The sequence below is a fragment of the Neopsephotus bourkii genome, unplaced genomic scaffold (genome assembly GCF_033783945.1).
Source record: "Neopsephotus bourkii isolate Nb327-2 ecotype Australia unplaced genomic scaffold, CSIRO-AGI_Nbou_v1 NB_1120, whole genome shotgun sequence".
NCBI lineage: Eukaryota > Metazoa > Chordata > Aves > Psittaciformes > Psittacidae > Neopsephotus > Neopsephotus bourkii.
In genome coordinates this window covers 2,088,474-2,106,381 of record NW_026901606.1, presented here as the reverse complement: position 1 = coordinate 2,106,381, position 17,908 = coordinate 2,088,474, and the positions used below count along the sequence as shown (strand labels likewise).

Here is a 17,908-nt window from a genome sequence, read left to right as displayed (position 1 = left end):
TCCAAGGCCGTTCTTTTGTGACAGTACTGCTACTATGTGGCAATTTACAGAAAATTGACCTGTTCAGTCAACTAGATCTATTGTCAACTCATACAAGAAATAGTAATTTCATTAATTAAAAAAAAACCAAAACAAACAAAAAACCAAACATCACAACACAAATAACAAAAAATAAACAGCACCACAAAACAAAGAATACTAAAAAAAAAAGGGGGGGGGGGGCATATTTTCCACATAAATTGTCATCATTTCATTTATGAACTGTGAACAGTAAACAGAATTTTTCACACCTTTATCAGTATGGAACCAGACATATAGGAGAGTTAAATTGCAAAAGGTCAACCAACAGGTCAGGGGCCAAGCCAGGACTATAGTTTTCTGAAGGCTTCTAAAGCAGAAGCAGTGTTATTTAGTTCAAGTTAATGAATGCACCACCCACACAACAGGCATATTGACATTTCAGACTAACTAAAATGTGAAAGGATCATCTCTGCCAAATTATAGGATTGCCCTGTAATACTGAAAACATTGCTTTGAATACATGAAGTTCAAGCAATGCACAGCACAGTCTGACCAAATTTGTTGCCCTTCTGGACACACCAGAAAGCCATAGGATTTTACTACACTCTTGAGAGAAAGCTATCAGATAGGAACAGAGGTTTATGTGAAGAAGGGGAATTTTGTACTTTTCAAGATGCTTTTTTTTGGTTGCTCATTTTACTGGAGATTCTTGAAAAGAGCTGATTAGCAGCTGATTTTGTACAAATTCTGTTCAGAATAATTAAGAGTTTTCAGTCATACAACCTTGAATATTTATAAACCAAGCTAAATAAGCAGTAAGCAATCAGATAAATGTGGCCATATATGAATAATTCTTTACACTAACATTTGACTTATTCCAATACATAAGCAAGGGTCCCAATCCCACATATAATGCCACCTTCTAGCATCCTTTTTCAGATAAAATTCCCCAGACATCTTGTAATGCTGAGGAAATTCTAGTGAAGAAACATGTTTATATCAATACAACATGCTTAAGGTGGACTGGACAGGATTAGTGCCAAGTTATGAATGGAGTTGAACTTTATACCTATTAGACTGGGGCTGTACGTAACAAAGGATTTCAGAAATATCAAATTTAAAAATAATATTAAAGCAATCAAACTTTAAGCATGTGGGGAGCCAAATAGAGAAGTCAGAATTATGTCATTATTAATGTCCAGTTTAATTTCAGATGTCTTTCCTGAGCTGAAATTTACATTTCTTAGAACATAATTTCCTCTTAATTTCAGTTCTTGGCAAAAATTTTAGAGTCATGTGGTATTCATGCATTTCAAAAATAGCAAACTTGACCTTCTGACTGTGGCTTATATAGTTTTATTATGAAAATTATTCATGTAATAGATTTTTCAAAAATAACCACCAGAACACAGATACTGATTGAATTTCATGCAAGTGCATTCTTCAATTATATTAAATTACAGAGGGGGGAAAAAATAATTAAAAAAAAAAAATCACGCTTTCTTGGTAATCCTGCTTCTTCAGAATTCAATTCAATTACTCTTTGTCTTACTGACTTTACGTCCCTATTGTCACCTTTACTTGTTTTTTAAATAGACATCATCTGTTTCCCGATATTGGCTCCCCCCTGCTCTTTGTATTGTCAGAAAGATGCTGTAAAATCTCCCTCCCCTGCTATGGCAGATTTCCATTCAAGTCTGGATACAACACTGTTTCCTCTTCCCCCACAACCCCACCACCTTCCTGAACACCACCCAAGGTGCAACTAAGCACACTGGCAGTTACTGGGGAAATAACCTTCTCTTTCCTATAATGTTCACAACATTGAAGGTGCAGCAGTAGATCCCAATATATTTATTTTTCTCTTTAAAGGCTCAAGAATCATAATTTAAAAGATAACTTTAAAAACTTGTGTATTTGCATAACCTCCCTGCCGTTCTTGTGTATTAAAGTGTTTTTAAGCCATTATCCATTTCTGCATATTTTTCTCCAGCTGACCAGATCCTCAGTGTATCATACTAACACATCTGCTCAAAGCACTGAAAACCACATTAATGGTAAAAATTTCCAGAGGAAAAGAGAAATGGCTATAAACAAGCAAGAGCACAGAGAAGGACAGAGTGAAAAAGTACACATAGGAAATATATTTCCATGGTAATTGCAATATAGAAAGAAATAACCAACTAACCATAAATGAAGGAAGAAAAAAAATGTTTGATTAACAATGTAACTGAATTTGACATTTGTGAATTAGACTCTGTAAGAATTCTTATTGGATGGATCTCACTTGGAAGAAAATCAGAAAAGGTCAGAAAAAGTCAGAAAAAGTCTGAAGGATCTAGACAAAAAAAGAACTAGTGCAGAACTGTAGCTATGTGGAAAACAGATAAGAAGGGGGACGGGGGAAGAATGGATTTACAAGGCAAAGAAAGTGTTTGCAAAACTGAAAATTGTTTTTAGTATAGATATTATTATATATTGCAAAGTAGTATGGTAGCATATCACTTTGTATTCTAAGTAGGATTCATTCTCTGACAAGAGAATTTTCAGTTGCTCTTGCCAGCACAATACCATATGGAGATTTATGGCCAACTACAGATACCAAATACCAACAACAGAAAAAAGAGGGTTTCCATCAATTTTTTAGTTATTCGGGACTGTTACATGAAACCATTTATCTTCCCAGTAGTGAAATAAACCTTATTTTAGAAGTGTGGTAAAATTAATGCTTTATAACTCTCAGAGCTGATCCATTCCAGGTACTTTGCTTTACCTCAATATCCATGAGGTAAATGGATATGCTCGTCCTCACCAGCATATGGATATGCTGGTCTTCACCACCTGATCCTCTCCATATGCTAAACACTCTAGAAAAAGTGTCGCTCCTGATCCAAACAATTTGAAAGTTTAAAAATTTAAGGAAAAATGCAGTATTGATAGGCCCATTCTACACGGAAAACTTACGCAAAGATGTCTTTATTTGGTGGGCCAATGTGGCAGGTGGGGAGGAATCTTGTTTACAGTTTTAACTTTCAGTTCAAGGCTTCTGGCATTCTGGATGAAATCCTATCAACCACACATGCCAGATCTGCATGTGTAACATTACAGGTTAAATTAATATCATACTTCAGTGCTTGACTGAATTTTGGCCACCAAGATTACATGACTTAAGCAGATCATTAAGCAAGTTATCACAGATTTAAGAAGCCAGATACATCAGAATCTCAGTCTTCTGCCAGCTGGCCACCAGAAAACTTCCTATTTTCTTTCATACTCCACCCGCAAAAGTTTTTCACTGGAAGTTCCAGGGGTGTCAGAACTCATCTCTACTTTTACTGCAAAATTGCACTGCAGTTGGTAACGACAGGCGGAAATCTGAAATGTGAAGTGAGTACTCAAGTTTTCACTTCTTTTATGTCATGCCATCTATATCATCATCATTCTTGTACTTTATTGAAGAAATGGCAGAAGATACTGTAAAAGGAATGATGTGCATAGGGGGCAATAAATCTGTTGGATGCAGATAGTCAATGGCTGCAAGTCATAACATAAATCTTTACTCTTTGCCTCCTACCAGTTTTCATTATCAGTGAAAATTTCTATTAATGTAATACGATAGCATCATGTACAAACAGCTCAGCAGTCATACGTTTTGCACAGCTGTCATAAAATGATAGTCATTTAGCTTCAAGGTAAAGCTGAAGTTTGAATATTGCTGCTTTTTGTCTTTGAAGCTTTGTCACTTTAAAAGATAATTATCTGATTTTGTGACCAATTATGTGTTCCCAATGTAAAATTCTAATACCCAGTATTAGGCACCTTTTTTTTTTTTGTCTTGAAAATGAGCAACTTAGATAGCTTGACACAAATCTTGAGAATATACTGAATAGCCAAATATTAAAATATAACCTAGAGGAACAAGAGGAACTACAGTGGCCCTCACCAAAGTTTTCATAATGCCTTCCAAATAGCACTTTTAAAGTGCTTTGATCAAACAGGCTAGAGATACTATGATTGCGTAAACTGGACTCTGCTTTTCAGTAAAGCATGTCAAATCCTTGTTAGTGTGTAAAAGCACCAAGCAGCTCCTTGCCAACTACTGTAGAAGTAAAAACAGACAGTAAGGCATAAAACCTATCAGCTGACAAAGTATTTCTGTTCAACACTGATGTCACTTAAGATACTGTATCTGCTAAAGACAGTAAAAGAAAATGGCTAATGCAGCAACTGTGAGCTAAAGGGTTTGGTTCAGCCCTGGATTAGAAGAGAAATTCCTGTGTCACCATGACAAATAAAAATACACCAAAAAAAAGCCACCACCCTTCTCCCATTTGTGCAATCGACTGAGTGGAAATTACTCTTGAGACTTCATAGTTATGAGAGCAGTTACATACTCCTATTGCGAGAACAGGAGTGTCTGTGGGGGGAAAAAGTCCATCTGAATACTAAAAATCAGAAAGTTCAGTTTAAGAGCCTGTGAGTGCAAGCTATTTTAAAGAACGGGTCAGAAAAGAACGTGTTGAGACCTGATGACGCAACTAAGCAGATGGTATGAAACTGTCTATGACTGGGACCTAAGAGAGGCCTGCCATGACTCACTGTCATGCCTTTCCACACCTACAAGGAGGTTACAGAGAAGATGAACCAAGGCTATTCATGGAAGTGACAGACAGCAGTCATACCCTGAAATGCAAAGCTCCAGCTTAAGTAACTTTTCATCCAGAGTAGAAGCAAGCATTCGAACAAAGAAGAGGTTACAGTATCTCTGTCCTTAAAGGTTCTGAAGATCAGATTCAACAGGGGCCCAAGAAACCTGTGCAGATTTCAGCATTGACTTTGCTTTGTGCAGGAATTTGAGTTAAAATACCATTCTAAAAGATTTAGAAGAATTATTCTGTGATTCCAGAAATTATTAAAACCAGAGTTCCACAGCAGAAGACAATAAGACAGTTGTATAAAATGAGATTTTTTTTCCCAGAACCACTTTTGCTGAGTCATTAGTAACAAACTCAAAAGTCTCAGCTATAAGATTACAATTATATTTTTTAATTCAGTATCACTGTACTCAGAAGAAAATTAATGAGAGGAGATTTACTCAACTTGCACATTACAGACGAACAGTGTTAACATAATACGTAATCTGCCAGCTGCACAAAATTCAGGGAAGCCTGTCAACTCCGTATTTTGAGTACACCAATGGAAAATGTTTGATGAGGCTATTAGAATCTCAAAAGTAATTTCTGCCCTTTTCTGAAACCTAAGAGCAAATTTTCAAATAAGGAGACTATTGCCATTCATAAATCTAAGCAATCAAAATCATCAACAGGATCCACACATTAAGCCCAAATACACAGAATAAATTATACACACACACACTTGCCACCTTATAGCCCCAACCTTATGAACTAAGTTAGTTCACCGTATGATTTGTTTTGTTAATGAACCTGAGAACAATTTTTTCTTACATTGTCTACTTCCTTGCCTTGGGTGCTTTAAGATCTCATAACCTAGTTTGAAGGATAAATAATAATAATAGTCTTTTTCAATGACTCCTTACTGCAAACTGATTTATGCAAAACATTTGACATCAGTCTCGGAAGAAAATATTTCTCTCTAGAACATCTGCCCATTTTAAAACAGTAAGATTCAAATATAAGATAAATAAGGTGGTTTAGAAAGAGGAGGACAGGCAGAGAGAGACAAAGGCAACAATAAAACAACATGTCAAATTAAGGAAGGCAAAAGCAAAACAGGAGTAGATGCAAGTGCTCTGACAGAGAATGCCTTCTAATATTTTAGAAATTGTTTTGATCACTTCAATGAAATGTATCAGTTTAACTTCTTACAGTTCTTTAAGGAATCCTGACAGACAGAACAAATGGCTAGAAACAACCACCTGTCAAACACCCTCCTGATTAAGAGTTATTGCCAGAACCTATATGCCTTGATAACCCTATCCAACCAACCAAACAGGCTCTTCCTAAAATACCAAAAATTCCCCCAAAGTAATACTTTGGAAGAACTCTTCTCAAGAGTGAGAAGAACAAACTTTACTGAACACTAACTATTGCTGATAACAAAGCACTAGAACATGTGGCAGGTACATAGCAAATAATCCAGAAGTTTGCATCTAATCAACCATTTCCTTCTCTGTTATTGGAACATCACACTATCTTATAAACCCTAGCAGAGCTCTATTACCTACAAGCTTCATAGTCACACTTAATGTAATGACACATTGGGACATCTTGAAAAGCTAACCTCTGTTGAAGCCTTACCATGTGGTTGTGGGCCCTCAAGTCATATACATGAAGACTGCATCTGTTATATTTAATGTATTTCTCCTTCTATAGTGAGATGGGGAAAGAACAAGAAAGACAGAATGAAGGATAGCTCATTGTATATAGAACAAACATTTTGCTTGCAACTAAGCGACCTGGACCCCAGATGGACTCTATAACAATGGCAAGGAAGAGAACTCTTTAGTTACTGTTCAGGGAAACCAGTTAGAACCAATGAGCTGGCAAATGGACAAGTCTGGCCAATTCCAAAGTTCAGCCAAAGGATGAAGCAATGAAGAGGAAGATAATGAAGAAATGACCACCCCGGGTCACAAAGACCACTACCACATTATTGTGCGTATGCTGGAAGAATTTTCTGGAGGTATGATGTAATGCATAAATAGCTTCATGAATATGCATGTAACGAATATATATGTTTAATAATTATCTAATCACAGCTTGTCTGGTGCTTAAGCAGGACACGCTTGGAGGAGCTATCCCCCGTGTCTCCCATCACCATAATAAAGAATGCCTATTTGTCAATTTAAACTTTCTTGTCAAGTTCTTAGAGTTTTTCTACAAATCAATAGCAAAACCATATATTTTAATAAGATAATTTGATTGTATTGCTTATAAAGGGGAGTGGAAACAAAAAGGGGGGAAGTTCAGCCAACCTGGCCAACCTGAACTGCAATAGTGACAGTGGTTTAGAACCTGTTTCTGTTCTAAAAGTTGAAGGACTGCCCAGCTGTGTCTTAAGGAGATAAAGGCACAAAACTTAACAGTGTATTGATATAGACATCAAAGAATAAACATAATTACTTTCATTACTATAGTCCAAAAGATGATGTAGCTCATCTTCCTAACATAAGGCAGTTTGAGATCTAGCAACAGGTAACCTGTTCTGAAAAGCACCACGGAAGGTTTCCACACTATTCTTACCATCATTTTGATGGTAAGAAAACCTAATTCTTCTGTTTAAAGACCAGTTCTTGTTCATCTACCAGGGATATAGAGAACACATTTATTCTTCTTCCTGGTTTTCTGCAGGTGAAGAACGTTGCAATATTTCAAGGTTTTTACTAGTTATGCTCAAGCACAGCTTGGCTCATAGCACTATATCACTGTCCAGTGAAACAGACCTAGTTCTTCTTCCTTTCTTCCCTCTCCACTGCTCCATTTACATTTTTCCACATTTTTTTTTTTCAGTACAAAAGGAAAAGCTTTTTTTTTTTTTTTTTTTATTTTTTACTTTGGGTCTCCCACCACCACCACCTCCAATTTTCTACCTTAATTTATTAAGACTGTCTCTTTCACACAGCATACCTGTCTGCATCAGACATTGAAAGGGTTTTTGGAATTTGGGACTGGGTGTCCCTTATCTCTGTGACATAAATATCTTACTTTTAGGAGTTTCTATGGTTTAGAACATTTCTAGTCTCATAAATATGGATTTGACATATGCTTTATCATACATGAGGTTCCCAGACAATTCTCAGCTCTCTACAGAGATTAAAGATAGCCACACCAGCCATTTCACTAGAACATACAGCATAAATGGGAAGCAGGTAAAATGCATCAGATCAGATGAATCTTTGAAGGTGAAACATTCATGATCCCCTCAGTATATTCACAATAGCCACAGACAGCAGAAGTAACAAGAACACCTAGAGTCTCTGACTTCCTCTGATGACTTCTGCAAATCAGTGTCAGAACTTGACACATCCATAACAGGTTATGATGGACGCATCTGACAGCAGGTGGAGGAAGGAAACACCTCAAGCATAACAGGAAGCTAGAGAAAAAGTTCAGTCTCTCTGAACGTATCTGTAGAAGACATAAATCTACTTACATAAATTAGTCTATGAGAAGAAGCAACAGTTCTGCCCATCTCTGCCACCAAAATTCTTGCTAAGGTAATTTGCTTTCTCACAGAGCTTGAAACACTCTTCTGAGGGGGAAAAAAAAGGAAGAAAAAAAAAAAAACCCACCTTTTTCCTATGTTAGGTATCTTCTAGGAAACAAACCTGAACTCATGTGCACAAGATGAAAATCATATTCCTCTACAAAGCATCTAGAAAAGCATATTAAGTATTTCTACCTTTCACTATAGCATCATCGCCTCCTCCAACTCCACCACCATCTCCTTCCTGAAAATTGCCTGGCACTGGGTGTTGCTCAGGCATTCCTATTTTGAAGATACATTTAAAAACACACCCCCCACACCAACAGACTTGTCCAAGATTTGAATCCAAGTAATTTCAAGCACACATTTAACCACCTAACACTAGCTTTACTATAAATTTAAATCTGTTTCTCCCTTCATTCTCAAAGAGCACGATTGATGAAACAGCCATATTTTGCCTTTGTCCAGCTAAAGAAATAATTTTCTTCCAAACTCTACTCTGTCTACTGCCAATTCAAGTTTAGCTTATTAATACAATCCAAAATGCTCTGGCTACAGCTAAGATGCTGCTAAAGACTGCATGAAGCCAACTCTTCTATAACAGCTTAATTCCTGTACTCTGTATTGTACTATCTACTATTTTATTCCCAGATTAAATTTAATACACTTGTTGTAATATCTGTACACTCCTATGAGTACAACTCTGTCTTTCTTTACCAATCACAATCTCTTCATGTCTTATCATCCTCATACATACAGCATACTAGTATCTCTCCCTGGGATTCAGCAACTGTGGAAAAGCTTGCAAGATGCTTCCAACTTCTCTCCAACTATAATGAAAGAAAAGTGGTTTTGCACTAAATTCCTTCCTTTTTAAATACATACCTTGCAATGCTTTTGTCATTCACTCTGATAAAATGCTCAAGCTTTACAAGTGAACTGCGCAGATGCTAAATAAGATTACAAAAATGACCATGCAACTCTGCAATAATATACATAGATATGTATATAACATACATAACGTAGGAACAGCAAAATGGAACTTCATGGGAACAACACACTAATTCTAGTATTTCATGAAAACCTTACAGTGGAGCTTCTACAGCAACCTATGATACAATCTATCCTATCAATATATAATTTGTGTTGACAATGTATAACCACTTATTATCAGCAACAAAAAACTGTACATTACAGAACAATAATGACATTTGAAAGCATAGAGTATTGATTAGCAGTTGCCTAGAAGTGAATCACCACTACAACGCAGCATCTATTCATGGCTCTACGTACCTTCACTGCCAAGATAATTTGCATGGAGACTGGCTCTTTTAACCTGGAAATGTAAGCATTTCCCAATACAGGATGTGAAAGCAACTAACCATAAATGCATTAAGCAAAGGAATTAGCATTCATTTCCTTTCAAGATCTGGTGTTTCCTAGCTAGATTGTCCACTCAATAATTTCCATATTAAAAACATTACAAAAAATGTAATGCACGTATCATAAACTTACTGAAGCCATCTCACATTTCGATTACATACTAAAAAGTTACTTTCAATAATACAAGTAAGAGGATCACGCTGTGCTTGCAAAATGCAGAAAGCAGAAAATACTGCAAAATATAAAGTGCTGGTGGCAGAACAGCATAAATTCACCATGGCTTAAACAGGGCTTTCCTTTTAGTTAAGGATAAATATAAAATATAAAGATTGATATTCAGGCTGATTTAGGCTACATTTTAAAAACATGAACAACACCAAGAAATGATTACTCTTGCCATAACATTCAAACAGAAGATGAGAATAAGGCCATCGATCATCCAGGATGTAGTTCTAACTCTACTGAAGGTGAAGAAATTCTACAATACCTCCAGAGAAGGCAGAACTTGGTTACAAAGAAACCAGGAAAATTACACTGTTTTTGAGAAAGAGAGATCACGCTACTGAAGGTTTGATAGCACTGTTATACTTTCTTCTACAGGTCAAGATGTTACTGGAAAATTAGTATTGGACCCAGCAGGTTTTTCCATCCAATACACTCATAGAGGATCAGTGTGTAATTATATTTTTTCTTGAACAAGGAAAAATTAAAATATCTATCTAAAAGACAGTTTTATGTCTGCAGCTAACAACATTAAATACTTAACCAAACACACTGAAATGGTCCATAACTAGTTTGGCACAGAGAATAACCTTGTAGTATGAAAACCTGTAAGAGTTTAAGGGGAAGGTGGTTCAAGCTCCACAAGTTCCAAAGCATCACTTGCATTAATCATTGCAATTCAAGTGATTTAAGATTCTTGGGTTTCCTAATGCTTGATTTTAACTCTGTGCTAGAAGACACATTTTACACAATCCAGGTTTCAGGAGTTTGTGTCATAATGAATTGACTCTGACTAGAGCTTCTGGTAAACTCTATACCATTTACCTAGCTGATGGGGTTTTTGAGTTTGGGTTTTGGTTCTGTTGTTCTTGTTGTGGAAGGGGCAGCAGGTTGCTCTTGGGTTTTTTTGCAGTGGGTGGTGATGGGTTGTTGCTTTGTGTTTCTTTCTAAATCATAGTCATGTCTGCAGGTTTTGGTCATTTTCACCAGTTTTTCATAGGAAAAAAATCAGTATTATCTTTACTATTCTAAAAATTGTTCAGTTAAAGTTTAAATTGGTATGTAATAAGCTAATCCATGTCTACCCTTTAACCTGCATGCCTCAAACCTACTGACCCTTCCTTCTAAGCAGTATTTGCAGTGTCCTGAGCAAAGAAGAATCAGCCTACGAAGACCAAAACCAATATAATGTTGAATAAAAGAAAAGCAATCAACATCAAGATGATTGGACTAAACTTTTAAGAATTTAAGTAACTATTATACAGTTTAAAACTAAAGATAGATGTACTGCATGAATTAGATACACCAGCTGAATCGTAATTGATCTATCACACCCTGTTGTATTAGTTCTGCACTGGCACTTCCATACTTCTAAGAAACTGAAAAGATACAGCAACAAATCTAGTCAGTAAGACAAAATGCACTTCTGAACCCTTAAAAACAGGAATGCTATACTGTTTGAAAAACCTGCTTTGAGAAAATAATATGATTTCACAAGTCCTAACACAAGGTAGAATTTGCTGAAAGAAGCCAACAGATGCAGACTACAGACTGCTGAGACCAGGGCAGTCAGTGCTTGCGTAAAAGCCTAGACTCCTTCGGACAACTTACATAAGAAAGATCTGAGGGAGCCTTAAAACAAGCTTATCTTCAGTAAGAAACCTTTATGGCAGAACCAACAAATGAAAGTTCCTTTTCAGTTAGAAACTCTTCCTACATTTGCAATCAAATAATATTGACTATTCAGGACCAATTCAAGAATTATAAAAGCTCAAAATATTTAAAAGTTATTTTAAAAAATAGTCTTTCTAAAAGAAGTCTGAGAAAGTAGAGACCACACTGCATTTTTAGAGAAGCAGACACTTCACTGATATTAGAAAAACTTCCGTGTGCAGCAGCAATTATTTTTAATGTTAACAGAAGGCAAATTACCTGCATTTTTTTCTACCATTTTATTACTAGTACTGTTTTGCAACAGTGTGGAAGTGAAAACACATTATTATCATGGACACTGTAATGGGAACGATAGCATTCCCCAAAGCTTGTTCCTCAAAAATTCTAACTGGAGCAACTGAAGTAAGTATCTTCCTGGTACCTAACCCTTGCTTTGTATCCTATACTTCAAGCCTGCAGCTTTGCCAGTGGGCTGCACTCACTCTCACATTCACTAAACATAATCAGTGTGTTTAAAAGAGTTTAAAGCAGCATCAAGATTCAAATAAGGCAGAGGTCTTTCAACAGCCTAGGCAAAAAAATATAAGCACCTAAGAGACAATTAAAATTTGAACCAGTTCTTAGGCCCCAGCAGTATTTGCTGAGTAGGTAAAGAGTATACATGCCTCTACAGCACCAAGCAGCTTCTTGTATCCTGCCAAATCTATGACAACTGTAAAATCTCTGTAAGTCAGATAACCACACAGAAGAAAATAGGACAATATTATTCCCACGTTATCTGAACACTGAATGCTTTTCCTTCGCCTTGAAAGTAAGTAGTAAAACATTGAAATGCTACATTTTTAAATGCTAATTTTGCTCATCACCATTTCTGAAGTTATTTACTGAACTATTGTTATTATTTTCTGAGCTATTTACAGTGTGCCATATAAAGTCTTTTTTTTTTGGAAAACCATATATCCCATTTACTCTTAAGAGGCATAACAACATACTTGAATAAGAGTATCATAATATAGTAAAATAATAAAACATTCAATGAAAATAACATCATGTGGGTTTTTTTTTTTTTTTAAGAAAATAAATAGTTTCCAAAAGAGACAAAAATATTTTTATACATCTTTTTGAAATTTAAGAGGATGACAATGCTGGTTACTCATTTGATGTTCACCATACAGCAAGACTTGAGAATTTCAATAACTAAAATCAATGCTTGTAAATATAACCTGGCAAATTTTTGCTTTACTGAGTATCTCTCATGACTTCATTTGCTCAATGAAATTTTATCATGAGTCAAATGACTCAATGTGTAAAACATTTAGGAATCAGAACCTTGATTTCCAACACATTCTTTTGAAATTAGTGCTCGCTGTATATGCTATATACGCTAACAAAATTACTCAAGTAACCTTTATGTTAATTTTTCATTTAGCAAGCCTTTATTAAATTTAATGGCATGACAAAGCATCTGGTAATTGAGAAATCTATACTGCCTAGATACATAATTATACACACATTTTATATCTTCATTTGTTTAATGATGCTTAATTCGCAATCGGAAAACATGGATTTCCCCAGTAATGTTAGAAGCTGCACAGCTTCTAAAAGTGGAATCTTGACTTTAGTAAAACATTGACTGTGATCACTCAGAGCTCACAGTAAATACCAAATGGATTCTTGATGGCTGGCTAGGAGGGAGGGAGGGGGGAGAAAAAAAAAAACCAACCACATTTGCATTTAGAAGCCTTATTGTGCTATCATTCCTTAATTGTTACGAGAGCTTTCTGTCACTGATTTAAAATCTTTAACTTTGGTACGTTTTTATTCACACACGCTTTCAGGAGAACTAGAATTTATATCAATACAAAAAAGATAATGTTAAAGTCATCTGTCATCCAGACTCAATTGCCACAATCAACAGCAAGAAAGAGCAAGCTTGAAGAGACAGAAACACTTGGAAATCTAAATAAAAAGCATTAGAGGGTTCCTAAAACTATTGCAACAAGAAGAGAAAAAGAAAAAAAAAGAAAAAAGAAAAAAGGATGTGACAGAGGAATCAAAATGCTCCAAATACCTGTCAAATTTGCGTTGTCTTTCTTCTTTCATTCAATAATGAAATAGCGTAACAAAAGAAAGAAACAAAACCAAAACAGCTTAGACTAAACATACAGTGTCCACCTTCAAAAACAGGATCACAGATTTGTTAGTGAAATAGAAAGGATGCTGATGAAAAGGTAAAATGAACAGCTTCCAATTACCTACAATTATAACAACCAATAGGAAGCAATCTTGCTACTTCAAAGGAAAAAAATACATTACAGAAAGGATGACAGCAGTGTCTACTGTGAGGAAGGGAAGAATGATTAAGGATCTCAGATGGATTCTTTGTGGATTGTAGTGCGATTACAAAACACAGTAGAGTCCATGTTTTTCTAGAAAGATGTTGGACCATCTGTATCTGGTAGATTTAAGTTTTAAAGCCATTTTAGTACAAAAATGGCTGCACATGGAACACTTCCAAAGTTAAATAAAGGTACCTGTTTGTTATGGTCCAATAAAAAATTAGAGCCTTTTAATGATACTTGATTAGATGCTAATCTAAACTGAAAGCTCCATCTGCTTTATAAATGGAAGTAGTTCATACAAAAATGTGATAAGACTAAGCAGACTTTAAAGAATGTGAGCTAGAAGTATAAGTACTCAATGTCCAGATTTTCAGATTAAAATCAGTTTGCCCAGTATAGTTAAGCGAAGCCGTTTAATGGCCTTGGAAGGTAGACCTCAAATAGCTCTGTATTTTAGCTTAATGAATGCTTAGCCACATTTTGCAGTCCTGGGTATACAACACTGAAAAGACAGAGATAATTTTAAGGAATTTGTATGCCTTTAGTAATCGTTAAGTCAGCTGCTTTCATTTTACATGGACAGCATAAGCTTTTTGGTTCAGCTGCTACATGTACTGTCTGTTACATAATTTAATACATCTACAAGCCTTTCAAAATAAGTGCTACAAGATTAAGGAACAATTTCCTTTGTAATCAGACAAAAAAAAATTTAATGTGTTGCTCGGAACTAAAAATCACATCTAAAAATCCTGCAGAAATTTAACATATGGGTTGAATGTCCTGATGTTTTCCCATTTGCATACTGCATTCTGAGGATCACATACTAAATGCCACAAAAAAATCGCAATCTTTAGCATATTCCTTAGTGTCTCATATTTTTTTCAGTAACTGCTGTAAAAATAGTCTAGAATACAAAACTTTACTATAGGTGACATATTTAAATTATCATAGACACAATCCCTTGATATATACCCAATACTCAAACCCGCTTTCTCATTACCTTCTGCCCCAATTATGTAGACTTATACCCATTTCTCAAGTTTTTGCAATACTTCAGTAGCTTATTACCCAGCTGTGCAGCTAAGCAAGAAGATAACCACATTCATTCCTCTTATCTGTAATGATGTAATACATCCCAGCACTGGGTTGAGATGATTGGGGGAATAATGGAATTGTAAAAACTGCAGAGATGACAAACAACAGTACAGCTGCCTTCTCCTGATACAGTGAATTGCGTACATAGAGCTCAGGGTGAAAACAATACAATGTGCACTATTCTGCTCCTTCAATGAAGTTAACATTTTTCATAAGAAGCAGCTGCTTCTACGCAGAAGCATCATCACAGTGCAGCAACCAGATTTAATACCTGCAACCTAGGGTGAAGCCTAGACTTCAAGAAACAAGTGCTGGACTTTACTAGTTAATGATAACAACAAAAAAAATAATAAAAAATAAAAATTACCCAAACAGAGAAGTACCCGTTTAAACAACGGCTCTCCAAATAGTACAGTGCAATGCAAAGAGCAATCAGGGACTAGCATGCAATATGAAAATAGATCTTGGACCAAAGCATATTCAGCACCTATTCATTCAAAAAAATTAAATCTGCCTCCATTTTCTCTGTTAAAACCTTATCACAACTGAAGAGATTCCTTACCTTTTGCAGGAGCTGGGAACCTGAGTACTTGGCTGCAATAGATTTGATCTCTCCACCAAATGCTGAGGCCCAGAGCTTTACACTGTGAAGGATAAAAAAAAAAAAAAAAAAAAAGACAGGAAGAAATGTAATACACATGTCATAGCAAGCAACACAGACTGTAACAGCCTCTGCTGCACTCAGAAGGATCCTAGCAATTCTGCATTAAGCAGCTCGCTAAGAAACCTAAGCACAGCAAAAGATCAGCCCAGCTGTTCAAGTCTAAGCACAAACCAGACGCTGTGCTAAGGTAAGGCCTCTGTTATGAACCTATCCAACCTTCACTGTTCAAATTTTAAGAATCAGCTTGTACAGAAACATGCTTTGGCACTATATAGCATATATCAGTTGAAAAGAAAGCAGCAGATAAAAATGGCAAAACAGTTCTGAATGATAAATTCTTACATGAGAAGGAATTAACAGTAAACACAAACACTCAAGTTAAGACTTTGCGGTCACAAACTCCACCAACACATACTTCCTACGATAAAATCCAAGTAGCACTGAGCGCATTAGAGACTACCACTTAAAGCACATCTGACAGGAGCAAAGGTGCCTTGAACAGTCAAATATCTGCAATACAAAAAGATAAGAACTTGAGGAGTCAAGTTCTCATCCTTGTCCTGAGAGCAGTAGCATGAAAGCACTTACACAGACAAGGGGATCTGCTGCTCCGATCCAACCACATCCACTAAGGCTGTGTTAAAAGCTGTCCAGAAGAAAAAAAACCCAAAAGCCCGAAGAAGATTCACATTTGCTGGCATTGTGCTTCTCTGTGCCTGGAAAGACTTGGGGAAATTCAGGTAAAGCTGAATGCAGCAGTAGTGGGGTTTAGCTTCTAAAGCCTCTTTCCCCACCTTTCCCCTCTCCACTAGAACAACACTGAAAGAAATCACAGCTCCATCCTCATCCTTCCAGAGGAGGACCCTTTCTGTGTAATGGAAGGAGAGGACCAGAAGCGAAGCTCTAATGACTTGAAAACTATTGTGTCCCTGGTAACAGAAAAGCGCTTTCCAGCGCTACTGCAGCCACTTGCGTGTAGTTCTTTACAACTCCGCAGTCAGCAGTGTGCTGGAGTTACTTCAGTGACCTACTGCTGCTCCAAAGTGCCCTTAGCAGCAAGAAAGCAGACTATCGATTCCAACTGGGGAGGCTGTCTTCTTGCAATTACTGCTCACTTTGCAAATGGAAAGCTGCCTAGAGTTCTCCTCTCCCTCGCCGATAACCTCCAGTCTTCATCCCAGATCAAGTCAGCCAGTGCACTGGTTCAGTGGAGCAGGAGCAGCAGCCTTTTAACGGGATAGCGCCGAGACAGGCAGGCAAAGGAGGAGCTGGAGCAGAGGGAGGGTGCCTCTGGATGGCAAAGGCAGACAAAGTCTGGAAGAGCCGAAAGTGGAGTTGAGCCCTGCCGGGCAGGAGAGAAGAGAGCGCTGCACATCGCCTGGGGCTGCTCTGGGGAGGGATCGGCGGGTTGGCAGGGGCGGAGGGATGGGGGGGGGGGGGCACGCACACACCCCCCACCCCCCCCGGAGAGCGGCCAATTCGGGCAGGGACCGGCGCGGCAGGGGGCGGCCGGAGCTCAGCCGATCTCCGCGGGCGCGGAACCGCACCGCGGCGGGCAGGCGGCGAGCGGAGCGGATCGATCCCTGCCGGAGCAGCATCGCCGGCGAGCGGGAGCAGCTCCCGGAGCGAGTCCGGGGCTCCGGTCGCTTTCACCTATTTAATTTAGCCCTACATAGCGCGTCCTTGTGCATAAAGACACGATTGCTGCTGCCGCCTTCCCACGCCCGAGCGCTGCAGAGAGTCAGTATCGGAGAGATCCGGACTAGCAAAGGCTTATGAATGAAGAGAGATGCAGCATAAGTAAATCAATGCGGGCTAACTGACTCAAGCGTATGAATAAATTATTAATTTGTGCTCACAGAAGAATCCCCTTGATATAGCAAACACAGGATTACAAGCTCCTTCACAGAGACAGAGCAGCTCAAGGAGTAGAAGGGACTAGTCCAGGTATTTTTGTTGTTGCTGCATTTTAAAATCTCCCCTCCTGCCTTCTCCTTTTATTCTTCTCCCTCTGCTTGTTTCTCACCACCTTCTCAACTAAATGCACAGACTTAAAATAGCAATTGAACTTTAATGTAAATAAGTACGGCAAGACCTGGAGATGATCTGAGCACGGGCTGAGTCATCCTTGCATCATACAATACAGCTCCTGTGCCCGCTCCAGAATTTCAGTTTCTTCCCTCTGTAGTTAGCATCAACACCTTAAAATATTCACTCTTTGTATACTGTTCTTGCCCTGTTTAACACTTTGTGCCTTGAAGCTAGATATGTAGTACCTGTGGGTTTTTTTCCACAGTAACATTTCTAAGAGCACTGAACA

At 37.5% G+C, this 17,908-nt stretch overlaps 1 protein-coding gene across 2 annotated transcripts in view; it reads right to left on the bottom strand.

The window, feature by feature from the left end:
* The window catches only part of CACNA2D3 (calcium voltage-gated channel auxiliary subunit alpha2delta 3), a 457,261-nt gene extending 440,271 nt beyond the window's left edge, over positions 1–16,990 (bottom strand). For both annotated transcript variants that reach the window (XR_009726818.1, XM_061362402.1), the window contains exons 1-2: positions 16,177–16,990; positions 15,487–15,568 (exon numbers count right to left, since the gene is read on the bottom strand). Coding sequence is in view for 1 of the 2 variants with exons in the window: in XM_061362402.1 (XP_061218386.1) it covers positions 15,487–15,568; positions 16,177–16,289 (195 nt within the window). In the remaining variant the exon portion in view is untranslated. The remainder of the gene's footprint in view (positions 1–15,486; positions 15,569–16,176) is intronic.
* Between the last annotated feature and the right edge of the window lie 918 nt (positions 16,991–17,908).